This window comes from Pollachius pollachius (assembly GCF_949987615.1).
Source record: "Pollachius pollachius genome assembly, chromosome: 19".
Classification (NCBI taxonomy): Eukaryota; Metazoa; Chordata; class Actinopteri; order Gadiformes; family Gadidae; genus Pollachius; species Pollachius pollachius.
Window position 1 is genome coordinate 5,466,773 of NC_136952.1, and position 26,915 is coordinate 5,493,687.

The 26,915-nt window shown below is 49.0% G+C and overlaps 2 protein-coding genes across 2 annotated transcripts in view; one reads left to right on the forward strand and one right to left on the reverse strand.

The window, feature by feature from the left end:
- brsk1a (BR serine/threonine kinase 1a) overlaps window positions 1-922 on the reverse strand; it is a gene marked incomplete at its 3' end in the record, with an annotated part of 14,513 nt that extends 13,591 nt beyond the window's left edge. Inside the window, exon 1 of the mRNA XM_079756795.1 lies at window positions 813-922. Within this exon, the coding sequence (XP_079612921.1) occupies window positions 813-897 (85 nt within the window). The 5' untranslated portion in view covers window positions 898-922. The remainder of the gene's footprint in view (window positions 1-812) is intronic.
- Window positions 923-6,254: 5,332 nt separating this feature from the next.
- LOC307090543 (proline-rich protein 12-like) lies at window positions 6,255-26,902 on the forward strand. The gene is made up of 15 exons (XM_079757244.1): window positions 6,255-7,140; window positions 9,683-9,840; window positions 10,434-10,595; window positions 10,896-15,313; window positions 16,355-16,579; window positions 16,904-17,645; window positions 17,792-18,276; window positions 18,466-18,582; window positions 18,733-18,866; window positions 19,359-19,777; window positions 20,097-20,222; window positions 20,457-20,554; window positions 20,955-21,086; window positions 21,434-21,529; window positions 25,743-26,902. Exons 1-15 carry the CDS (start codon window positions 7,058-7,060, stop codon window positions 25,875-25,877), a joined length of 7,530 nt encoding a protein of 2,509 aa, XP_079613370.1. The 5' UTR covers window positions 6,255-7,057; the 3' UTR covers window positions 25,878-26,902.
- Window positions 26,903-26,915: the final 13 nt, after the last annotated feature.

Genomic DNA, 26,915 nt, shown 5'->3' on the forward strand with positions numbered 1-26,915 from the left:
GGGTAAGCAGGTTATCCTAGTGGTTATCAGATGATCCTACTTGTTATCAGGTTATTCTCTCAGCTAGCGGTCAACAGGGTACTTAGCAGTTTGCAGTTTCTCCTAGTGGTTAGCAGGGTACCCCAATAGATAGCAGGCTATTTAGCAGATAGCAGGTTATCCTAGTGATTAGCAGGGTACCCCAATAGATAGCAGGCTATTTAGCAGATAGCAGGTTATCCTAGTGATTAGCAGGGTACCCCAATAGATAGCAGGCTATTTAGCAGATAGCAGGTTATCCTAGTGATAAGCTGGGTACCCCAATAGATAGCAGGCTATTTAGCAGATAGCTGGTTATCCTAGTGATTAGCAGGGTACCCCAATAGATAGCAGGCTATTTAGCAGATAGCAGGTTATCCTAGTGATTAGCTGGGTACCCCAATAGATAGCAGGCTATTTAGCAGATAGCAGGTTATCCTAGTGATAAGCAGGGTACCCCAATAGTTAGCAGGCTACTTAGCAGATAGCAGGTTATCCTAGTGATAAGCAGGGTACCCCAATAGTTAGCAGGCTACTTAGCAGATAGCAGGTTATCCTAGTGATAAACAGGGTACCCCAATAGTTAGCAGGCTACTTAGCAGATAGCAGGTTGTCCTAGTGATTAGCAGGGTACCCCAATAGTTAGCAGGCTACTCAGCAGATATAGGTTCTTCTAGTGGCTAAAATGGTATTCAGCTGTTAGCAGGTCATCCGAGCCGTCAGCAGGCTATTTAACAGTGAGCAGGTTAACCTAGTGGTTAGCAGGGCACTAGGCGGTTAGTGCTGTAGCTCACCAGTCTGCCCCTTGCCCAGGGTCTTCTCCAGGCGGTAGGGCCCAACGTACTGGGCCGTGTGGCTCAGTGACAGCTCCTTGCTCATCCTGCTGGATGGAGGTCCCCTGCTGGGGTGGTCCCGATGCTGAGCTGGTCCTGATGCTGGGAGAGGAGCTAACTGATGCTCCTAGGATGCTACTGTGACTACTAGTATAATCAGTGCTGGACCAGGTTGACTACTTTGGGGAGGCGACAGTAAAGCATTCCTCATCTAAACCTGCTGCTGCCTTGCTGTCAGAATCACTGCTTTTATAACACGGAGGTCCCACCTACACTGGAGCTAGGCTATTATATATATATTTATTTATTTATATATATATATATAATATGCACAGAATGGGTTATACAATACAATTTAATAAGATAGCTTGGATACTTTAGAACACAATAATCTGATTGGTTTAAAACTATTCCAATACCTCAATATTCATCCTCAATACTGTCCAACTTGGCCTCTCTACAATATTAGCTTATTTTGCATTATTGACATCGGATATAGCATATTATGGCTGGTATAAGATTAGCTGTAAGGCTTATAGCATGGTTACTCCTACTAAAGGTATATAGAGATATGATGTATATCTGAGCGGTGTGTCGGTGGGTCTGGCCTGCTTACTGGTGGTCCAGCATTCTGCTACCGAGCCCCCGGCCCCCTTTCCCCGCCCCCGGCTCACTCACTCCTCTCCTCCCATGATGTCTCCTCCACTCCGAAGCCCGAACCTCTCGTCTGACAGCCGCATTATCGGAACATTTGACAGGAAAGACGCGTTCCTTGCAAAACAACCATGCCTCCAGTAGCACCCCTCCCTCCCTCCTCTCTCTCTCTCTCCGACCGATCACAGCATCTCCTCCTCTCCTCCGCCTCCTCCCCTGCTCCTCCTCGGCTCCTCCTCAGATGTAGAGGTGAAAGTGAAATCGGCCCGGCGGCTCGCTGCTTTGATCGCTATAGGTTTCTGGATCACGGCTCGTGCTGAGTAACAGAGGGCCGCTATGACGGTCCTTCTGCTTTTCTTGCCGTAAATCGATATTTTCTCGCTCCTCTTCCTTCGCCTCAATCGCATCAGCATCCGGGTCCCCCGCTCCTCTCCATCCTCTCCACCCCGCCCTCGCGTGCGTCCTCCGCGGGTGCGCGTCTCCCCGCATCGCACGCACCGTGCACGGTGGCGCGTGCTGCGGACACGACGCCGACACGCCGTAGCATCACTACATGGGTCTACTCCGCACCCGATACGTTATTATTGATACCGTCGCTCGCAGTCGCCATCGCTCTATCGGTCAGAAACGTTTGACTTCATTAACGTTTAGCACGAGAGTTGTTCCTCCGCCATACCTGCAGGCAGATGATGTGGAACACCTGGGGACCTGCTCTCTCCTATCAGCTCTCTGCAGTTGGCTTCATCACTGTTTTGCGTTGTTCTTTTTGTCTTAAGACTACTACTAACCTCCCGCCCCCCACCTTTCCCCCTCCACACACACACACACACGCACACACACGCACACACGCACACACACACACACACACACACACACACACACACACACACACACACACACACACACACACACACACAAAAGGCCTCTCTTAACTTGTGCTCTCACAAGTTAAATTAATGTAGCAAAAAGTGCAGATTTACCGTGGAAAGATGAGAATTATAATCCAAATGCAATATTAATCAGTAATTGATCAAAAAGGGTATTTATCAGATACATAAAGTAGTACAGTAAATGTTCAGGAGTAAAAATTGGGGGAAACATGGCTTTTGACACGTACAACATTCTTTATTGCTTTATGATTTAAGAATCCCTACTGATTTTATTCCCTTTAGTGTGCTATGATTGCTGTGTTGTTGCTATGCTGATTGTGTTCTTGACAGGGGGAAGTTGAGGTATTGCAGTCACATTCAAATGTTATTGGTGGAATTTGACGTTGTCTTCACTGTAAATGTCACTTCCTTTTTACTTAGTAACTTGGCATATAATGTAGCCTTGTATAACTGTAGCTTCATCTGGTGACCATGATGACCTGTTGGAAAGAAAATAGAAACATCATATTATCTATACATACATGATATATGACATGTCCTTATACATGTATTATGATCCATATATAATATATTTGAGATAGTATCCCACCATGGGGGACCACTGGCATATTGATTTCATCACTAGTAGAGAAGACTGATGCGCTGATGACATCACTGGTGGGGACGTATGCGGTCCACTTCAGTTGATTCATGATCCCTCGGAGAGCGTCTTCACACACACCTGGAAGGCCTCCATCAGGTCCTCACAGGTCTGCTCTCCTTTCTCCCTGATGCTGCGGAACATGGCAACATTAGCATTCAGAGAGCTAGCGTTCAGAGCTCTCAGGGAGCTAGCATGTAGAAGAACCTTAGCATTCAGAATGCACCTATTCTTATAAGATTTGACACCAGCACGGACAAGTTAATGCTAGTCACAACGAAATAGATTTGAAGGGAAAATGATCACTTAAACACAGAATCCAGATTCTACAAGGAATATGAATCATGGCACTCCCAGAAAAAAAAATGACCATGCTTCTATCAAAGTGATCCATTTAGAAAAGATGACACTATTTTAATACAGGATTCCACTTGTCCATACAGAATGTTTCCAATCTGCCGGGATGTTGACCATCAAGCATTTGTGGTTTTATCCATTAGTAAAAACATGTGTGTAGAGCAGAGAGAATTGGTTCTCAGCAAACAGATAGTCCAGAGAACACATAGACATGCTTGGCATCCCGTATGTAGACTAGAATCCACGTATGTACGGTTTCTGCAAGTCTAAGCGTAATGTGAGACGGATCTCAGAGGTATATCTACTTCCTTTAAGCATTCTATAACGGGAACCCCAGCTGTCGTGTGTGTGGGGGGGGGGGGGGGGGGGGGACTGAAAGACATGTAGTCGTTGGTTCCTCTCTGCCCGCTTCTTCCCTGGGAAGATGGCACAGAGCCAAACCCAGAGCACTAGGAAGAGCTAGAAAGAGTGAGGAAGAGACCCATGACGCTGTGTAGTCGTGAGAACGCAGCGTCATCAGTCCTGTGTATCAAGATTTTGTTCAACTTTTTTTGTTTGTTAGTTTGTCAATCTACCAAAAGAATTAGTCTCAATGACAGGAGATGCATTGTATCAGGTTATCGTTTTGCTCATTTCCATCCTCAGTCCCAGAGCAGGGAGTATTAACATTTTAAAGTACAACACATGATAAAACACGTTAGCATATTTACAGAAGCCAACACCACAAATCAGTATATCCTCCATGCACACACACACACACACACACACACACACACACACACACACACATACACCCACACACAGACAGACACAAACACACACACACACACACGCACACACACACGCACCACACATACACACCCTTGTTTGCGAAGCATTGCAAACCAGCTAAGTGTATAAAAGCGTCAGTTATGGCCATGTTTACATTCTTGGTTAATTAAAGTCCATTTGGTCCTCCAGACGTCATCTGAGCTGGATGATGTGAGTTGGATCTGGACCTACTCACCAGCTGCGGACGTCTTCTGCGATGAGCAGACAGGCGGCTGGGGGGCAGTGTGTCTCCGGGATCGGCATCTTGACCTGGTCTCCGGACCCCCTGAATACGGCCCTGCAGGATCCCCAACCCCACTGAGAGAGGGGTGGGGGTGTGACAGGGAGAGCATACACCAGTAGAGAGAGAGAGAGAGAGAGAGAGAGAGAGAGAGAGAGAGAGAGAGAGAGAGAGAGAGAGAGAGAGAGAGAGAGAAAGAGTGAGGGAGAAATAGCAAAATAATATATCTTAATATTTTAGTATTATTAATACAATTTAAAAGTTTAATTCTAATGTTTACATTCTACCATTTAAAGATTGTAGCTAATAATGTAGATTTTTTTTCTACATTACTATTCTAATAATAATTGTTGTGGTTCCTATTATTTCTCCTTGGTTTCTTTACTTTTTTCCTCTCTCTGTCTGAGAGTTGAGCCTGACCCTTTGTTTCCCTGCATGAATATGCAGAGGGCATGGGATCTGCATCCCAAAGGCCACACTATAGCAGAGGAACCCTGTGGTCAGCCTCTACTGTTGTCTTAAGAGCATTACTTAAGCCAGGTGACAACACTATTTACTAATGAGGAATGTGTCATTAAAGGATTTATTTTGTTATTTATAGATAAAGAGAGCTGGAATTAACCAGTAGCTGGTTAATACCAGTAGTATAATGCTGGCTTAACCTTATATAGAATCGATTTGATTCCTAATTACTGAAGAGATTTGAAACTTAAAATAGTGTTTTTGTTCAAGACATAGCTCAAGAGATCAAACTGAAACTCGGCCAGTGAACCTGATTTGTACGATCGTAGATTTAAAACACACATCCCATGATAATTTTAAATAGGACCAATCATCTTGCATTGGTCAATGGTAATTAAATCATTTAACAGTAGCTGCGGTTAATTTGACCAGTAGATGGCACTCAGATTACCTGTACAGTACAGGAGACTTTATCCATTAAAGCACGCATACCTATAGCCTATAATATACAGGCCTTAGTTTTGGATTTATCAGTCTGCGTTAAAATGAAGAAATGAACTGAACAATATATCATGGATAAAAATCACCATGATCACAGAATAGGCCTGGGTATTGGTCAGTGTAATAAAAGTATTATAATACGTGTATCTCCACTGTGGATAAAATAAATGTAAGGGTTATAATAAATGGTTCTCTACTGTTTACCAAATAGTCAACTGTTTTCCAATAGCATTTTACTTACTTTAGGTTATTCAAATATTATTTAAAAACAAGTAACTGACAGTAAGCAATATTTTCATTCTAGACTGTCCAACCCTTAAGGTGATATCAGTTAATGAAATCAGAACTAAATATTTCATATTTCAGTTGAATGAACAATATCCAAGCATTTGAGCCAATTTTAGTATATTTGCCGTGCATGTTTGTGTATTCAATTATGTTATTGTATATTGAATATTATTATTGCTTAATGTGTTACAATGTTCTAGCCTTTATTATTATTCTATCATATTTTTTAATAGGGCTTATCTTCTTCAGCAGAGCAATTGTGCCAACAGCCGTCGGGATTTACACATTTGAATCTTAATGGACGTAGGATGTGTCGCCAAATCTCTCCACTGCAATATGCAAAATAGCCTCAAATAAAGTAGTGTCCGTTTGCATGTAATAGTCAATTACTAAACAACTCGGAAGCCAACTAACACGAGGCAAGGCAAACGGAGGTCAGAGCAGACAGAGCGGAATGTGTGTGTGTGTGTGTGTGTGTGTGTGTGTGTGTGTGTGTGTGTGTGTGTGTGTGTGTGTGTGCGTGCGCGATAGGGAGGCAGAGAGACAGAGAGAGAGCCGCCTTCAAACATGGCGTCTCCAGCGGAAAATGACTAAAAATATTAAAACGCGGCCTACAATCTTTCCACCTAGTCGTTGTATGTTTGTAACTCTGCGCTATTCTACACAGATCTGCTACTACTAACAGCCAAACCAAACGCGCAGCAATACTTCTAATACGACTTCTATACTTGCATACATTAGCCTACTAGCAGCTCTGGAGTTTTATTTTGATGCGACGCTACCAGCAGCTAGCGTCTGCTAGCCCACAACAACCCGGGGGGCGGGAACGATCTGCGGGCGGAAAAATCACGAATTTGGGCTCTTGCGCTATTGAGTGGAATAGTTACAAATAACCAGGTTAATCGATCCGAATATTTCCGATCGCGGATCCGATCGACGTGGTGAAGAGAGGAGAGATAGATTGGAGACGAAGACGGAGAAAAGGACGCATTGGATCAAATGTTTCTCAGCCAATTCATCCATCATCTCCATAATGACTGTGTGTGCGTGTGTGATTTCGGATCGAATCCCCCTTTTTTGGCGTAAATGATGGAGGGATAAGCGTAGAAACGGGGAAAAAGGAGTGATATCGGTGGTGTTTTGGAGTATAGACCCCTAGACCCCCCTCTCTTTTCTCTCCTCCTCCCTCCATTTCTTCTCTCAAGATGCTGTTTTCCACCCCGGACCTCTGGCTTATCAAACCGGGGAAATAAGCCGAGATCCGAAAGCGGGGAAGATAGGATCTTTCGCCTCATTATCTGATTTCTGATTCCGACTCCAAGTCGCTTTCGTCCACATTGCACCATCACATTATATCACACAGATGGATCGGAACTACCCGGGCGCCGGGTTTGGAGACCTGGCTGCAGGGGCAGGATGGAGCTACGAGAGGTCGGCTAAAGCAAGGTACGTTACAGAACAAAGTGTTTATAAAGCCCCCCAAACACTGCTTCACCTGACAGTACACGGATGGGCAAGGTGTAAGTTGTCTTATTATTTACACGGATAGTGCAGTGTGCGTGTCGAGGGGGTGGGCGGGGTGGAGGGAGGGAGGTAAAAAAATTATTGATTGATTGTTGATGACATGTTATGGTTTAATAAAGCAGTAAAGAGGGTGGTCGTGTGGGCCATCTGAGGGAGTTGGTAGCATTATTATTGTGTGACCCAGGCCTCAGTGAAGAGGAAGGGGGTAGACAACCTCTAGTGCAGACCCTGGGTGCAGGCAGCAACCCATTCCCTAATGCATGATCAGAAAGCACTGACAACCAGAACATTATACTCTATCGATCATGGGGGTCTTTTTCTTAAACGTGAAAATATATATATGGAAGAAATGGAATATGTCGCTCATATTAGCTATCGTTTGCATTTCCCTCGGTTCCGACTTCCATGTCATTTGTGATGATTTATAGATCATTTCCATAATTACATTCCGACATATCCCCCTTGTAAAGGGCTGAAATAAACCTCTACACTACCCCTAATTAGGAGTGGGCTGCACCACTCTCCTAAAACACGACCTGATATTCAATAGTAGCAGGAATATGCAAAGTGGCAGATTAATCAGTCTGTTAGCTAGCATTGTGGTGCTAGATGGGTCCGTCTGTTGGACTGTTTCCGGGCTAGCATTTTAGAACTAGACGGATCAGTCTGTTGGACTAGCTGCCAGCTAGCATTGTAGTACTAGACAGAGCAGTACTTTAGCCTAGCTCACAGCTAGCATTGTGGTACATGATGGGTCTGTCTGTTAGCCTAGCTAACTCCGATAGCTGCAGGCCCCGGCCGGTAAACAACGCACTTAGCGGGTCATTTACATAGATACATTTTTCTTGAGTTGTCGCTCATAACAGCGACATAAAACACGAGGACAATTAAACACATTAAAGGTGATATTGGGTCAGAGGGGAAAGTATTTCGGTAATATTTTCCACAGAGTATTTTGGTATTTCCTGCAGGGAGCGGTGGGCTTCAGTTATCTTCCCCCTGCTAACACACGTCTCAACACACCGAAAGACTCAGACATTCCCACGAACAAAATAACCATAGAAATCGACTAGTGTTTCTCTGTGTTTTGTCATCGATTTGAATTGACTGTGAAGATTAAAATGACCAGTTTTCCACTAAACCTACGGCCTTGGAGCCGCGGCCTAGCGCCAGAATTCCCCCGCTTTGCGTCGCGTCTACTCAGTGCTTCTGGCTGCAGAGCCCCGGTCTCTTCGGTTCTCGTCCATCAACTATAATCGGGTCACCAAGCATGTCTACTGCATATCCATCTATAAATGACACTACCTTCTCCTAATCTGTTCATCGTTATCTCTCGACATCCCTAGGTATTTACCAGGTGCACACACCTGTGTTATATACGATGGTTGATAATGACTAATTAATTGCGCATAATTACTGGCCTTGTCGTTAGTGACATACATTATTTTGTATCTATCAGTCCCATGAGGAGAGAGCTGTTCTGTCTGATATGTTCTACAATTAAATTGTAATTGTCCCCTTTGTCCCCCAAGATAAAGGGATGGCAGTAACAACAGATAATCAGCACATGTATTTTATAAAATTGTTTTAGTAAGTAAGACGTTATAAAGAAAATCTGTCATACTATAGTAGTGTATAACCTAATATTAGGATTACATTGATATAATATCATAATGCTATAATAATGTAGTTACAATTATTTAATTTGCATTTCATTATAGGTACGCATGATTGAGTCAATGCTCTATGTTGATGACCATTTAGCAATTTAGCAGGTGCTTTTATCCAAAATTACTTACACTGATTTCAGATACATGTAATTATTAAGGGTTCTTGGATATAGCAGGTAGACTGGACCTCAGGGATTAAACCCAGATCATTTTGGCTGACAAAGAGTAAAACGCCCATAAAGGCAGAGACTTGAAGGAATTTTCTAAAACGTGTGGTTTAAAGGTCAAGGTCAAGAGTTTCTTATTGGTTGTAATTTGATGGTTTGACAGCAGATTCTGCTTAGCAACCCATCTGGATTGGTTCTGTTGTGTATGTGGAAAACAACAAGAATGCCAAATCCTGAACACCACTCCTAAATGTTAAACTACATGTCAGGGTGACAAGTCGTTTCCGGTTCATTATGTCAGACTAATCAAGGAGGTTCTCATTGACTTTAATTTGTACGACACATAATCTTCACTTTATTAATAACCCAATATAATGAGTTAGTGACTGCAACTTGCAATTTAAGCAGATTACGCTCCGATACACAGACAGAGTACCATAAATGAAGCCCCGGTGTAGAGACGCAAAGCATCCCTACGACGATCGCTATGCTAAACTCGCCCAATCAGCAGAACAGTGATGTTGGTCTGGTTCAACAGGAAGAACCCGAGTTCACCTCTACCTGTATGTAAACGAGGTGGTCATTAGTTAATTCATTCATTAATTAATCCTCTTGCTGTCTCTCCAGTTTGATGTATGGGAGCTCCCGGTCATCCCACCCAGACTCTGAGCTCCTCCACCGGCAGGCCTATGCTACACCCCATCCCCTGCAAGGATATGCCACCAACCACCACCCAGGAAGCTCTGGCCAGGGCGGGGCCTGGGGGGCTGCTGGGAGGAGTTTGGGTGAGAGAACTGTCACTCATCTTTCCCGTTGCCAGCGTTACGGTTACAGTCCGAACAGTTGGATTTGTGCTAAAATAGGGTTAACATATATCAGTATATTGCTTGTTTAATGCTTAAAATAATACCAAATATACTCTCCGGCATCTGGTCTGTCTCGTTAGCATAACGTCAGCGGGCTACCTGTGACTTCCTTATGTTAGCATAATGTTAGCATGTAACTGTTTCTCTGGTGATGATTGACATATTATTCTATAATTATTTTCAAAGTAATGTTATTTAATTATTAATTATTCTAATAACTTGTTATTCATATTTTTAATTGTATTTATTTATAACACTGTCCTATCCTTTCTGCTTGAACACTTTAATTTCCCTTATGGGATTAATAAAGAACTTATCTTCTTATGTTTGCATAATAATATCATAATTTCAGAATACTAACTGTCTCCAGGTCAGATGCCAGCATGGCAACGTGCACGCTAGCGTAATAAATGTGCCTCCCAGCTCTTTCATAATGTTAGCTTAACGTCAGCATAATGCTACCGTGCTAACTGTCCCCAGGTGTAACATTAGCATGCTAACTGTCTCTCCAGGTCTGTCGGGGCTGTTTGACACCGGGCTCCACCACGCCAGCCCATCTGGGCCCGACGCCTCGGTCATGAACCTGATCTCTGCTCTAGAGTCTCGCGGGCAGCAGCCGCCTCCCGCCGCCTCCTCCCTGCTCTCCCAATTCCGCACACCCTCCTGGCAGACAGGTACTAAGCCGGCCACACGTACCTTCCTCTGTTGACATTTAAACCGGCCACTGAGGCAACAGCTGTGCTAACCCATGGCGCTCTAGAGCTAGCAATATGAAGCTTCCTCAAGCTTACTATACAACCTGGGTTCGATCTCCAATGTCGTCGGTCTTACCTGTAGGCAACCTTAAGCAAGATGTTCAACCCCTAACGGCTCATTAATCTACAGTGTATATTTTTTAATAAATAGGATTATTTAGTGTTTCCCTACGTACTCAATTGTAAATTAATGTTCCACCTGTGTGTGTGTGTCCACAGCCATGCACACCCCTGCCCCGGCAGAGCTCTTCATCTCCGGGGCCCTGCCCGGCTCCGCCTCCTTCCCCTCCTCCTCCGCCCTCTCAGCCTATCAGCATCCAGCCTCCTTCTCCAGCCGCTCCTTCCCCGCCGGCTCCCTGTCCCTACAGGACACGCCCACCTTCAGCCCCACCTCCAACGGCCTGCTGTCCCCCCACGACCCCCTGCTCCACATCAAGGCCTCCTCCCAGTCGGGCCTCGGCTTCGACCGCCTCCTCTCCTCCCAGAGCGCCTCCTACCGCGGCGGCCAGGACCCCAGCGGCGCCGGCTCCTCCCCGGGCTCCTCCTCCTCCTCCTCCAGACACCTGCAGTCGCACCAGTTCAACCTGCTGTCGTCCCAGCTGCAGGAGCAGTCCTCCCACCAGCTGTACAACGCCTCCGTCTTCTCCTCCGCCCAGGCCCAGGCGGTGGGCGGGTCCCAGGAACGCGCCGTGCCCCGCCAGGACAGCGTGATCAAGCACTACCAGCGGCCGGGCGGCGCCCCCCAGCCCCACTCCCTCCAGCACTACCTGAGCTGCGGGGGAGCAGGCTACCAGCACCTCCCCTCCCACCACCGCCACGCCGGCCTCTCCGCCTGCAGCCCCCTGGGGGACCAGAGCCCGTCCGCTGAGCACAAGCCCGCCCCCCGACCCGACCAGTACCGGCCCATCATCCAGCCCCCCTACTCCACCTCCTCCTCCACCAGCTCCTCCTCCGCGGCGGGCAAGGGAGCCAAGAGCAGCTCCAGCAGCGGCTACTCCTCCGCCAGCTCCGCCTCCTCCTCCAGAACTCCTCACACTCCCCCCTCGGCCTCCTCCACCTCCTCTTCGTCCTCCTCTTCTTCAGCTCCCTCAGGACCCCATCCCTCCAGCTCTAGCTCTAGCTCCGCCCCCTCCCGCCAGCAACCCCCGCCTCAGTCGGCTCCTCCCCCTCCTGCACCCCCTCAGCCCCCGCCTACCTCCAGCTCCTCTGTCCCCCAGACCCTCCCCAAGGCCTGCCTCTCGGGCTACGGCTCCCCCGCCCCCCCAGTCAAGACCCCCAACTCCTCCCTCACCGGGCAGACCCCACCTCAGCAGCAGCTCCAGTCCTACTCCCCCAACCAGCCCCCTTCCTCCCACCTCTCCCAGTCCTACTCCCCCAACCAGGCCCCGCCCTCAGCCCACCTGCCCCAGGCCTACGGGGGCTTCAGCTCCCCTCAGGCCCAGGACCTGAGCTCCGCGGCAGGGGGGAAGGGGTACGGGGGCCTGGGGGGACGGAGCCAGGCGTATTCTGCCGACGTCTACGCCACCGACTCCGCCTACGGATCCCTCCCGTCCTCCCTGGGTGGGGCCGGAAGCCCGTCGCTAGGATACGGAGCCCCAGGCCACTCCCCCGCCCTTTTAAGGTCAGGGGGCTCATCAGGAAGCGCAGCGTCCGGCTCCGGAGGCGGGGCCGGGGGTAATCTGACCAATGAGAGAGCCGGGAGCGGCGGAGGGTCTTATCACATCCAGGACTCGAGCCCGTCCCCGTCCGGTAACTCGGCCATCATCCGGCCCGGGCTGCACTCCCCCACTCAGTCCCCGGGGGGCGCCGGCTCCAACAAGTACCTGTCCTCCGTCCTCTCCCCGGGCTTCCTGTCCTCCCCCCAGGGGGGGTACCCCGACTCCCGGGGGGTCCCCTCCTCCCAGACCTACCACCCCTCCTCCTCCTCCAAACCCAAGGCCGACTCCTCCTCCTCCCTGCTCTCCCAGCGCTCCCAGGAGGAAGTGGACGACGAGGACTTCCTGATCGAGCACCTGCTGCAGGCCCAGGCGAGCCCCACCCCCCAGAACTCCCAGAGCGGGACGCCGGGCGGCGGCGGCGGCGACGGGGGCGGGGGCAAAGGCCTCTCCTACGACCTGGCCAAGTCCTCGGAGGAGCGCTACCACCTGCAGAGCGTCATCCGGACCCACACCGCCACCTCCAGCGGGGGCGGGGCCGGCTCGGGCAGCGCCATCTCCGGGCTCGACACGCAGCTGGAGATGTCCCTGAAGAAACAGCAGCAGCAACAACAACAACAACAACAACAACAGCAACAACAACAACAACAACAACAACAGCAACAACAGCAACAACAACAACAGCAAAGTCAACAGCTGAGGAGCGAGCGCCCGGGTAACAACAGAGGAAGTGGTGGTGGGGGGGGCAGAGGGAACCAAGGCGACCAAACGCACCCCACGCACCTCCATCACCATGACAACCTGGGCTCGGTGGTCCACTACGGGCGGGGAGACCCGTACTCCCAGCATTCCCTGGGCTCCCACGCGGGGCTGCAGAGCCACGGTCAGATGGAGCTGCAGAAGAAGAGCCAGCAGCAGCAGCAGCAGCAGGAGCAGTCGGACATCCCCTCCTACCCCCGGAAGAGCAGCGAGGGGGGGGTCTCCCTGATGGACTCCCCCACGGACCGCCAGCCGCCGCACCTGCTGCAGTCGGTCCTGGCCCACACGGCGGCACGCAACAAGATGGACCAACCCCACCACACCGCGCCGCACCCACAGCACCACAAGATGGAGGCTCATCGTCAACACCCACAGCACCAGTCCCACCACAAGATGGACCCCCTCTCCCAGCACTCCCTCGGACAGCAGCAGCAGGGCTCCGGGAAGCACCCGCCGCAGCCGCAGGGCAGCCAGCTGCAGATCCAACTCCAGTCCCAGGCTCTGGAGGCCGCCGCCGCCGCCCACTACAGCCAACAGGAGCAGAGCCAGGCCAAGCACCAGGGGGGCGTCTCCTCCCTGGACATGCTGGAGCGATCTCTGGCCCGGACCAGCGAGGTGGAGGAGGAGCGGCGAGGAGGCGGGGCGAGAGGAGGAGGAAGAGGTGGAGCGGTAGGAGGTGGCGGAGGAGGAGGTGGAGAGTGCCACCAGCAGCAGCAGCAGCAGCAGCAGCAGCAGGAGCAGCAGCAGAGGTCCCACCCCTCGCACCACCACTCCCAGCACCCCTCCAACTCCGACCTCCACCCCTTCCTGTCGGAGGCCGACCTGGGCCTGGCCTCCTCCCACATGCACCACCCCCACCACCCGCAGCACGGCCAGCAGCAGCACCCCCACCACCTGCCCCCGCCCCCGCTGTCCGGGCACCAACAGTCCCAGCGCGAGGCCCAGCAGAACCTGCCCCAGTCCCAGGCCGGCCAGGAGCAGCACCAGTTCGACCAGGTCAGCCCGGTGGACAAGGGCGCTCAGAACCAGCAGAGCAACCGCTTCGTCCCGCTCACCTCCATCTGCTTCCCCGACTCCCTGCTCCAGGACGAAGACCGCTCCTTCTTCCCCGGCATGGAGGACATGTTCTGCCCGGACGAGTACAAGCCCAGCTGCGGAGGCGGAGGAGGGGGAGCCGGCCCCGGAGGCCAGGAGATGAACAGCGGCCAGACGGGCCAGGAGGGCATGGACTCCCTGAAGGGGGGGCCAGGAGGAGGAGGAGTCGCCGGGTCCGGAGGAGGAGGAGGAGGGGGCTACGACATGATGGGGCACCACAGGGCGGAGCAGGGCTACGGCCCGTACTGCCACGGGCTTGAGGACTCTGGCCCGGGCGGCATGAGTCTGGACCTGGATTCCCTGAAGGGCCACGAGCTGCCCTCCACCGTCAACACGGAGCAGCTGGGCCTGATCCAGTCCCAGGGGCCCCCCATGGGGCTGGGGCCCAACTGCTCCGGACCCAACAACAACAACAACAGCAGCAACAGCGCCGCCGGAGGGAAGCACCCGCCGGGGCATGGAGGCGTCGGCGGGCCGCCCGGCGGGGGCTCGGTGGGACTGCAGTCCCCGATCTTCTGCTCCTCGCGGCCCAAGAAGCTCCTCAAGTCGAGCTCCTTCCACCTCCTGAAGGAGCGCAGGGACCCCAGCTCCCTGCCCAAGAAGAGCTACGCCCAGGAGTACGAGTTCGAGGACGACGAGGACAAGGCGGACCAGCCGGCCGACATCCGGCTCAACAGCCGCCGCCGGACGGACCTCTTGCCCGACCTGGTGTCCAGCTGCCGCAAGGGAGGAGCGCCAGGAGCGGGAGGGGTAGGAGGAGGCGGTGGCTCCCTCAGCCCCATGATGGGTGACCTTGACTTCTACCACTCCCTGATGCCCCAGGAGGGCCCCAAGAAGAGAGGCCGCAAGCCCACCAAGCCCAAGAGAGAGGGGCCCCCAAGACCCCGGGGCCGGCCACGCATCCGGCCCCTCCCGGAACCCTACACGCCCCGCGGCATGATGGGGGACCTGGGCCCCGTGGCGCCCGGCGCCGGCTACAGCGTGGAGGGCGGGCGCGGGCGGGGCCGGGGCCGGAGCGGGCGAGGCCGCGGTGCCAAGAGGGAGGACATGATGATGGAGATGAAGGAGCAGGACCAGAGCCTGCCGGCCCACCAGCACATCCACCACGAGCCCATCCCCCCGCTGAAGGTCAGTACCACTCCTGGTGCTACACGATAATGGACCGATAATGGGGGAACACTAGCGGATAATGTACGGCGCTATATGTAAGATTATACCATGATTATGACGTGGTTGTCATCAGGATGGGTAGTGTATGCCATTGTATAGTTTTGTGCATAATGGGAGGTGATAATGTAAGTTAATTGTTAGTGATTATGCATGATGTTGTTGAACGATTATGTACATCGATTGGAATTTATAGTGTATAATGATCATGTGCAAGGGCGTAGGAACCGGGGGGGACGGAGGGGACGTGTCCCCTCCAATATTGGAGACAGGCGCATCTGTCCCACCTAAAAATTATACCGGGGGGAGAAAAATGTTTTATTTTATTTTGAAAGCGCCACACAGCGTCTTGTCACCGCTTCTTATTCTAAAAAACTGGATGATTGAGCGTGCAATTAAAGAATTGATTTGATATTTATCAGTGCATTACTGCCATTCAAAATGTGTTTTCCTTTACATTTACAAATGTATCTTTTTAGTAGAATAAAATATATTTGTGAATTTTTTCAGTGTAGTTAATTTATGACATATTTCTGTTCAAACCATTAACGGATCTGTCAGCTTTCCGATATGTGTCCCCCCCAATGTTAAACTCATTCCTACGCCCCTGATCATGTGTAATGATAATGAATGTCGTGTGAATGTGATCTGCCTCATATCAGGCTTGTTATGTATGATAACGTTTATGGATAATGCAATGATCATGTATAATGATAATGAATGTCGTGATAATTTGTTCCTCAGATCAGGCTTGTAATGTATGATAATGTATGATGATAATGTATAATGATAATGTATATTGAGTTATTCTGCCTCAGATCAGGGCTGTAATGTATAATGATAATGTATAATGATAATGTATAACGGTAATTTATGATAATGTATAATGACAATGTATGTCATCATAATGTGTTCCTCTGCCTCAGATCAGGCCTGTAATGTATGATCATGTTTATTGATCATGTATAATGATAATGAATGTCGTGATAATGTGTTCCTCAGATCAAGCTGCCCATCGGCACCATGGCCTCGGCCGACTCTCTGCTGAGGACCGACTCTCTGTCTGGGACGGACCCGGCTCTGTCGGACGGCTCGGTGGGCTCGGCCCCCTCCCTGGGGCTCAGCCCCGGGGCCCCCTGCAGCGCAGACAGCTCCAGGAGCCAGGACAAGAGGGGCAGGGGCCCGCTGGGGGCCGACGGAGGGGACGACGGAGGGATGGACGACAGGGTAAGGACTCCACCCACTTTGAGTTGTAGTGCTCGTCAAGATGAGGGCTGCTTGATTCACTTTGTGACTGGCTGGTTTTTATTGGTTGTCCTCCTCTCTCCTCCTCCTCCTCCTCCTCCTCCTCCTCCTCCTCCTCCTCTTCCTCTCTCCTCTCCTCAACCCATTTCCACTCTTCTGCTCTCTCACATCCTTTCTCTTCTCTTCTCCATCCCTCTTCCCCCTCCTCTTCCTCCTCGTACCCACTCCTCTCCTCCTCTCACCTCTTAATCCCCCTGCTCCTCCTCTCCTCTCCTCTCCCACGTCTTCTCTTCCTCCTCGCTCCAGGACCAGGAGAAAGAGGAGTCCAAGGCCGGCTTCATGGCCTCCTTCCTGGACTTCCTGAAGACGGGGAAGCGCCCCGTCGGCATGGAGATGGACCCAGTCACCTGTGACTCCTCCCCCTCCCCCTGCAAGCTCCGCCCCTTGTCCCCCGTGCCCACGGCCCCCACCCCGTCGTTCGGCGAGGGGTCGGAGGGGGGCGGCGGGGGCCTCTCCCTGGGGGGCTGCTCCTCCCCCAAGCGGCTGGAGGACGAGCTGAAGAGAAACCTGGAGACCCTGCCCTCCTTCTCCTCCGACGAGGAGGAGGAGGACTCGGTGGGGAGGAACCAGGACCTCCAGAAGAGCATCTCCTCGGCCATCTCCGCCCTCTACGACACGCCCCAGCTCCAGGCTCCGCCCCTGCCGCCGCCGGCCACGCCCCCTCCGCCGCCACTCACCCCCACCCTGCAGCCGCCCACCCTCTCCCCCCAGCGCCCCCACCCCTCGCCCCCCCACACCTCCTCCCCGCCCAACAACGACCAGCCGGCCCTGCTGGAGAGGCAAGAGGAGCGGGAGGAGCCGGAGGAGGGGGAGGAGGAGGAGGAGGAGCAGCAGCGGGAGGAGCCGGAGGAGGAAGAGGAGGAAGAAGAGGAGATGGATGACGGGAAGATGGCGGCCGTCGACACCCACCAGCATGAGCTGGAGAAGGGAAGGGACAGTGATGAGGAAGAGGAGGAGGAGGAGAGTCTGGAGGAGCTGCAGCCTGAAGGTAAGGAGGAGGGCGTCGGACCGACGACGCCATTGGTCCATTTTTCACGAATGTGTTCTGTTGACACGTCGCAGACCGCGTGTTTCCCCCCCCCACACATGAAATCGTGTTCCCCGTTAATGTCCCGATCTCCATCTTTATTCCAGCGCCGGCTCTGGAGGATGCTGTTGCCGCGGCGACGTCCCAGGCTCCCCCGGCCCCCCCGTCCCCGGCCTCCTCCTCCTCCTCCTCCTCCTCCCCCTGCCACTCCCCCCTCCCGCCCCTCTCCCTGCCCTCCCCCGCTCCTCCGCCGCCAGAGGAGGAGAACGTTAGCCCCTCCCCCGACGCCTCGGTGCCCTCCTCCTCCCCGGACCCCCCGCCCGGCCTCTCCTCCAGCCCCCCTCCTCGCTCCTCCTCCCCACCTCCTCCCGGCCTGGACCAGAAGGAGTCCCAGAAGGAGTCCCCCGCCCCCTCCTCTCCGGAGGAGGAGGCCCCGCCCCCTAAGACCTCCTCGCTGCACCTGGCCCAGAAGCAGGGGGGCGCGGCCATCGCCGGGGAGAGCGAGGAGGAGGAGAGCGAGAGCGGGGGCGAGGGCATCTTCAGGGAGAGGGACGAGTTTGTTGTGCGCGTCGAAGACGTCCAATCTCTCAAGGTTAGTGTGTGTGTGTGTGCGTTTATATATATTATACAATTGATCCATATTATTTGTTGCTATATATACAAATGTGTGTGTGTGTGTGTATGTATTTGTATATAAACATATACAATTGACACACATAATGTGTTTGTGTGTGTATATATATATATATATATATATATATAAATATGTGTGTGTGTCCAGCTGGCGTTACAGACGGGTCGTGAACCTCCCCCTATCTGGCGTGTCCAGAAGGCTCTGCTGCAGAAGTTCAGTCCAGAGATCAAAGACGGCCAGAGACAGTTTTGTGCTACCAGCAATGTGAGCTCACGTCCTGTTTGCACCTCACTTCCTGTTTCCTCTGCACTTCTTCATGTTACCATGGTTGTCATGGATGATGATGATGATGATAGATGGAGTGTCAGTGTCATGGTCGAGCGTTTTAATGAAGTTTCTCCTGGTTCTCCTCAGTACCTGGGGTACTTTGGCGACGCCAAGCGGCGCTACCAGCGTCTGTACGTCAAGTTCCTGGAGAACGTCAGCAAGAAGGACTACGTCCGCGTGTGTTCCCGGAGACCCTGGCGCCGCAATGCCCCCGGCCTCAGGTCAGACCTCCTCAAACGTCACTCAAACCGTCCTTAACCCATCTCAAACTATCCTGACCTCACCTAGAACTACCCTTCACTCACCTCAAACTAACCTGAACTCATCTGGAACTAACCTGAACTGACCTTGAACTAACCTGACTTCACCTCAAACTAACCCAAACTCATCCAAACTCACCTCAGACTACCCTCAGCAAACGCCTCTCACTCAAATGAAAAAAACTGACCTTAAACTAACCTGAACTCACCTCAAACTAACCTGAACTCACCTCAAACTACCCTCAACTCACCTCAAACTTACCCAAACTCACCTCAGCTAACCTCAACATCCCAACATTCAAACTCTGTTTGTTCCTACTAACTAACTAATAAAAACAGAATCTGTTCAGCCACTTAGAGAAAACATGGGCTTCATCATTCTGACAGGAGCTCCTGATAACGGTTGTGGTCGTTCTCCTCCACTAACGTGCTCCTCCTTGTTGCTCCTTCCAGGCGCCAGCTCCCCCTCAGGGTGTCGTCCCAGCCTCCTTCCCTACCTCCTGCAGAAAAGGAGGAGAAAGCTGCTCCTCCCTCCCAGAGGGAGAAGACCAGGAGCCGAGAGAAGAGGGAGGTGGCTAAGGAGGAGAAGGAGGAGAAGGGAGCGAGGGAACGAGTGGAGAAGGAGAGGAGAGTCCAGCCCATGCAGAGGAAGGCGGAGAAGCGAGGAGCCGACAGGGGGAAGGATAGAGGAGCAGAGAAGGGGAAGGAGAGAGGAGTAGAAAAGGGGAAGGAGAGAGCAGCTGAGCGCCCCGTCCGATCCAAACAGACCAGGAGCAAGACGGAGGTAGAGCCTCCTCCCAAGAAGAGAAAGGAGTGGCAGAAGGAGGCACCCTCCTCCTCAGACTCCTCCTCCGAGGCCAGCGAAGATGAACGTAAGACACCTCCTTATTTTCACTAAATGACGACGCATCCTCCTCTAGGGAGTAGTAACCATCTCCATCACACCTCCTTTAGGGAGCAGTAGACATCTCGGGGGTTGGGGATAGTTTTCCCTGACTTGAGCAAGGCACTAACTCATCAAGGCCTCTGTGTCGCAGCCCTTGAGAGGTAACTCACTGTCTCTCTCTGTCTCTCACTCTCTCTCTCTCTCTGTCTCTGTCTCTGTCTCTGTCTCTGTCTCTGTCTCTGTCTCTCTCTCTCTCTCTCTCTCTCTCTCTCTCTGTCTCTCTCTCTCTGTCTTTCTCCCAGCAGCAGAGAAGGAGAAGGAGGTTCAGGAGGAGAACCGGGTTCTGAGGGAGATGTTCCGTAGCTACGTTGAGATGCTGGTCAGCACCGCCCTGGACCCGGACATGATCCAGGCCCTGGAGGACACACACGGTACTGACACACACACACACAGCCAGGTGTTCGTGTGTGTGTGTGTGCGTGTGCGTGAGCAGCCTGAAGATGGGCAGCTGAACTCTGAAACAAACGCCTCTCACTCTCCAAGTCGCGGTTACCATGGAAACGCTGCCTGGATACCGTCCAACTCCGGGGTTTCCGTGGTAACGCGGTGATCTTCTTCCCCGGCTGTCCTTAACGCCTGTGTTCTGTGTTCCGATTGGTGGATAGACGAGCTGTACCTGCCCCCCATGAGGAAGATTGACAGCATGCTCAACGAACAGAAACGCAGATTGCTGAGACGCATTAGCATGAGCACCCAGCACCAGGTATCTGTCTGTCTGACTATCTTTTTGACTACCTGTCCGCCTGACTTCCTCGTCTGTCTGTCTCTCTACCCGTCTGTTTGTCTGACTACCTGTTTGTTTGGCTAACCATCTGACCACCTTGTTTCCCTCCCTCTCTCTCTCTCTGTGTCTAAGTACTTTGTCTGTCTCTTTACCCTTTTGTCTGACAGTCTGCCTGACTTCCTGTCTGTCTGTCTAACCATCTGACTCTCTGACTCACAGACCCGTCTGTCTGATTACCGTGCTTCTAAATAGGAAGGGCTGGTGAAGACAGGTCTAGTCTAGTGTAGACTTGTCTAAACCGGTCTAGTCTGGTGTAGACCGTTCTAATCCGGTCTAGTCTGGTGCATGGCTGACGTATTGATTCCCCCCCCCCCCCCAGGAGGTCTTACAGGCCTACCCCCAGATCCAGGTGGACCCGCTGGACTCGGGCCTAGTCCGGGTCCGGCTGGCGGGCGACGCCTACAACCGTAAGACCCTGAACCGGGTCAAGAAGAGCCAGCCCAAACCCCAGGTACGCACCCCGTGTGTGTGTGTGTGTGATGCAATGCTGACTATGTATCTTACCCTGTGTGTGTGTGTGTGTGTGTGTGTGTGTGTGTGTGTGTGTGTGTGTGTGTGTGTGTGTGTGTGGATGTTTGTGTGATACTGACCATGTATCTCACCCTGTGTGGTGTGTGTGAGTGTGAGTGTGTGTGTGATGCGATGATGACTATGTATCTCGCCCTGTGTGCGTGTGTGTGTGATGCGATGCTGACTATGTATCTCACCCTGTGTGTGTGTGCGTGTGTGTGTGATGCAATGCTGACTATGTATCTCACCCTGTGCGCGTGTGCGTGTGCGTGTGTGTGTGTGTTCCAGGAGGTGAAGCTGTCATCTGAGCTGTACCGTCTCTACAGCCTCTACCACTCGCTGCACCACTACAAGTACCACACCTTCCTGCTGTGTAGGAGAGAGGTACACAAAAACGCACACACACGCACGTGTCTATATGTCTATATATTGTATTTGTAGTGTGTAAATGATATATGTTATGAGTAGGGGTGCAACGGATCACAAAACTCACGGTTCGGATCGGGTCGCGGTTTTTGAGTCACAGGTCGGATCATTTTCGGATCGACAACAGCTAAAAAGATAACAAGACAAATGTGACTTTCAATAAAATCTTCAAATGTGTAAAAACAAAATAAAGTGAAAAATTAGGTAATAATCCTGCTTCCTTTAAGCATAGTAAATATTTAGAAAAATTGCTTGTGTCCACATAAAATAAAAAATTAACTCAAGATGTCCTTGAGTTATTTATTTTTTTAGAACAATTTAAAACAATATAAAGTGCAAACTGAGGCATTATTCCTTCTTCAGTAAATAAATAAAAGTTTTTCATTTTTTCAGTAAATAAAAAAATGAAAAACCTGTGTCCAAAGGAAGCACAGCAGACCTGGATTTCCATTTCAATGGGATTTACAAAATGCCAAATAAACAACGACAAAAACGGTATTTCACTGCGATACTTGATTTAGAACATCAACGAACACCACTAATCACTCGGTGAATTGCACATTTCTGAAAACAAACGTTTAGGGTTGTTTTAAGGACAAGTTTGTGAATGACCATAGCCAGCCCTTCTGAAGCAGGCAGGGGCGATTTTCTTCTGTGTCAACCACTATATTTCATCCTTGACAAACCAGAAAGGGGGCTCAATGTGCTCAATACCGGAATTGTCCTTTAAACATGCGCCGATCACGTGAACACACAACATTTTTTTTTTTTTTGCATAGTCAGCCGATCTGCGGATCACTTGCGTCTCGAACCGTGAGGGTTGATCCGTTGCACCACTACTCATGAGTTTAAAGTGTGTATAAAGTATATGAATGTGTACCGTACTTCCCGCACTATAACGCGCACCGGATTATAAGGCGCACCTTCAATGAATGACCTATTTTAGAACTTTTTTCATAAATAGGGCGCACCGGATTATAAGGCGCATAGTGTAGAAGATACTGCAGTCAAACGTTTGACTGGGGATGCGTTATGCATCCACTAGATGCTCGTCACGCGCAACGCAACTGTGAGGACGAGTTGCTGCATTTAGCAGATATAAAACTGGAACCTTTATGGCAAAAAAGTAAAACACAATTACGCAGTTCCAAACCTTAGATTTTTTAAATATCTTGCAAACGTGAATGATACAAAGTAGAGCATCGCACCCTCGAATCTTGTAGTGTGGCCAGTCTTCCGCCCGATTTCCTGGCTCTGTGATCGTATAGTGTGACCTTCCGTGAGTAAGCGCAGTAAAATGCTGTGTGCACTGACTACGATAGCCGTAATGCTGCAAGCGGTGTGGCTTTATCGTAGTCGTAGTGAAACATTTTATTATTATTATTAAATTGTTTTTATTGGTTTTTCATACTGAAACATTTTGACAGAGCGCCGTTTACAACCAGTATGGATCAACCAATTAACCAATTGATCCATATATAAGGCGCTCCGGATTATAAGGCGCACTGTCGTTTTTTGAGAAAATTACCGGCTTTTAAGTGCGCCTTATAGTGCGGAAAATACGGTATATATAATGTATAGCTGATGTGTTTGTATATTATGTAATGTGTTTTAGAATGTGTGTGTCTATAATGTATATATCTTAATGTGTGTGTATTACGTATGTAATGTGTTTTATAATGTGTATATATAATGTATACATCTTCGTGTGTGTGTATAATGTATATACCTTGTGTGTATATGATGTATGTAATGGGTTTTATTATGTGTGTATATAATGTATCTATCTTAATGTGTGTGTGTATATAATGTATCTATCTTACTGTGTGTGTGTGTAATGAATCTTTCTTAATGCGTGTGTGTGTGTATATAATGTACCTATCTTAATGTGTGTGTGTGTATATAATGTATCTATCTTAATCCGTGTGTGTGTATATAAAGTATCTATCTAAATGTGTGTGTGTGTGTATATAATGTATCTATCTTAATGTGTGTGTGTGTGTGTATATAATGTATCTATCTTAATGTGTGTGTGTGTGGGTATGTGTGTAATGTATCTAGCTTAATGTGTGTGTGTGTGTGTGTGTGTGTGTGTGTGTGTGTGTGTGTAATGTATCTATCTTAATGTGTTTGTATATAATGTATCTATCTTAATGTGTGTGTGTGTATATAATGTATCTATCTTAATGTGTGTGTATATAATGTATCTATCTTAATGTGTGTGTGTGTGTATATATATAATTATCTATCTTAATGTGTCTGTGTATAATGTATTTATCTTAATGTGTGTGTGTGTCTGTGTGTGTGTATATTATCTATCTTACTTTGTGTGTGTGTGTATATAATGTATCTTAATGTGTGTGTGTAATGTATCTATCTTAATGTGTGTGTGTGTATATAATGTATCTATCGTAATGTGTGTGTGTGTATATAATGTGTGTGTGTGTATATAATGTATCTATCTTAATGTGTGTATATAATGTATCTATCTTACTGTGTGTGTGTGTATGTGTATATAATGTATCTAAATGTGCATGTGTATATATCATATATCTATCTTACTGTGTGTGTGTGTGTGTGTATATATAATGTATTTATCTTAATGTGCGTGTGTGTGTATATAATGTACCTATCTTACTGTGTTTATGTGTGTGTAATGTATCTATCTTAATGTGTGTGTGTGTGTGTATATATAATGTACCTATCTTACTGTGTGTATGTGTGTGTGTTTGTGTGTGTAATGTACCTATCTTACTGTGTGTATGTGTGTGTGTAATGTATCTATATTAATGTGTCTGTGTGTATATATAATGTACCTATCTTACTGTGTGTGTATATGTGTATGTGTAATGTATATATCTTACTGTGTGTGTAAATGTGTGTGTGTGTATATAATGTACCTATCTTACTGTGTGTATGTGTGTGTGTAATGTATCTATCTTACTGTGTGTGTAATGTATCTATATTACTGTGTGTATGTGTGTGTGTGTGTGTGTGTGTAATGTATCTGTCTTACTGTGTGTATATGTGTGTGTGTAATGTATCTATCTTACTGTGTGTGTGTGTGTGTATATATAATGTACCTATCTTACTGTGTGTGTATATGTGTGTGTGTGTAATGAACCTATCTTACTGTGTGTGTGTGTGTGTGTGTGTGTGTTTGTAATGTATCTATCTTACTGTGTGTTAATATATATAATGTACCTATCTTACTGTGTGTATATATGTGTGTGTGTGTGTGTAATGTACCTATCTTACTATGTGTGTGTGTGTAATGTACCTATCTTACTGTGTGTGTAATGTACCTTATCTTACTGTGTGTATATGTGTGTGTGTAATGTACCTATCTTACTGTGTGTGTGTGTGTAATGTACCCATCTTACTGTGTGTGTGTGTGTGTTTGTGTGTGTAATGTACCTATCATACTGTGTGTGTGTAATGTACCTATCTTACTGTGTGTATGTGTTTGTGTGTGTGTAATGTACCTATTTTACTGTGTGTGTGTGTGTAATGTACCTATCTTACTGTGTGTGTGTAATGTACCTATCTTTCTGTGTGTGTGTGTGTGTATAATGTACCTATCTTACTGTGTGTGTGTGTGTGTGTGTAATGTACCTATCTTACTGTGTGTGTGTGTGTGTGTGTGTGTGTGTAATGTACCTATCTTACTGTGTGTGTGTGTGTGTAATGTACCTATCTTACTGTGTGTGTGTGTGTGTGTAATGTACCTATCTTACTGTGTGTGTGTGTGTGTGTGTAATGTACCTATTTTACTGTGTGTGTGTGTGTGTGTGTGTGTGTGTGTGTAATGTACCTATCTTACTGTGTGTGTGTGTGTGTGTAATGTACCTATCTTACTGTGTGTGTGTGTAATGTACCTATCTTACTGTGTGTGTGTGTGTGTGTGTGTAATGTACCTATCTTACTGTGTGTGTGTGTGTGTGTAATGTACCTATCTTACTGTGTGTGTGTGTAATGTACCTATCTTACTGTGTGTGTGTGTGTGTGTGTGTGTGTGTGTGTGTAATGTACCTATCTTACTGTGTGTGTAATGTACCTATCTTACTGTGTGTGTGTGTGTGTGTGTGTGTAATGTACCTCTCTTACTGTGTGTGTGTGTGTGTGTGTGTGTGTGTGTGTAATGTACCTATCTTACTGTGTGTGTGCACAGAGCCACAGTGTGGAGCAGGCAGCCGATGACCCAGGGCAGGAGGAGGTGGTGCAGCAGTGCATGGCCAATCAAAGCTGGCTGGACACGCTGTACAGCGCCTTCAGTAGCCTGTTGGCTCTCAGCTCCAAGGCCTGACCCCGCCCCCAGGACACGCCCCCCCAGGACACGCCCCACGCCATGGATGACGTCGTGTTGACATCATCAGTGGGTGTGGTCTCTTGAGGCACAGGAAGTGGTAGTACCTTGAGACAGGAAATGACCCCCCAGGGACTCGCCATGGCTACAGCCGAAAGGGAAGCGAATAACGTTTTTAGTTTTTACGTAAATTATTTTTTTGGAGAATCTTTGACCGTGAGTGGAGGAGTGAGAGCGTGTGCAGAGAGTGAACGAACGACGTTTCTATGGAGACTGTGTTTAAGTAAAAAAAAATGTTGATAACTAAACCCCATGCTGTAACTGTGCTAGCTAGCCCGCTACGTGTTTACACTAGCTAGCTACCAAGCTCTGTGTCTACACTGGCTAGCTAGTTATGTGTATGCTAGCGAGATAGTAACTAGCATACACACATAGCTGGCTACCTTGCTAAGTGTCAATGGTTGCTAGCTAGCCTGCTATGTGTCCACACTAGCTAACTAGCCTGCTGTGTAGCTACACTAACTAGCTAGCAATGTGTACATGCTAGCTAGCTAGTATCTGGCATATACACATAGCTGGATAACCTGCTCCTTGTCAATGCTAGCTAGCCAGCTTTGTAACAATATGGAAACATGTTTTAATTATTTATAAGAGAACGTTTTTAATAGAAACTGTGGCAGGCTAACATTTAAAATAACATTTTTGTTCCGTACTGGGAAACTTAACTAACCATTACATATCCGAGATCCGTCTTCCCCTCTGTATATAAGAGCAACGCCTGTCTGATCAGCAATCAATAAGTCCATCTACACCCTCAGAGTGATATTTAAAGAGCAAATAGTCATTTCATTTCTATCATCTAAATGTCTGTGCATACTATGACTTATTTTGGAAACAATCTAATTTTCCAAGAAACTATTAAAAAAAGAAAGTCTTTGTGTAAATATTGTACAGTTCTTGACAAAATCATTTTCTTCTGTACATTAACTTTCCTGTATTTGAGAAACGAATAAAACACGCCAAGAACCGTGTACTACT

Excerpts from the sequence above, each read along its gene's own strand:
- LOC307090543 (XM_079757244.1), top strand. The coding sequence starts at position 7,058 with ATGGATCGGAACTACCCGGGCGCCGGGTTTGGAGACCTGGCTGCAGGG. Across the intron at positions 9,841-10,433 it reads GGCTGCTGGGAGGAGTTTGG|GTCTGTCGGGGCTGTTTGAC; the intron begins GTGAGAGAACTG and ends CTGTCTCTCCAG. Across the intron at positions 10,596-10,895 it reads CACACCCTCCTGGCAGACAG|CCATGCACACCCCTGCCCCG; the intron begins GTACTAAGCCGG and ends GTGTGTCCACAG.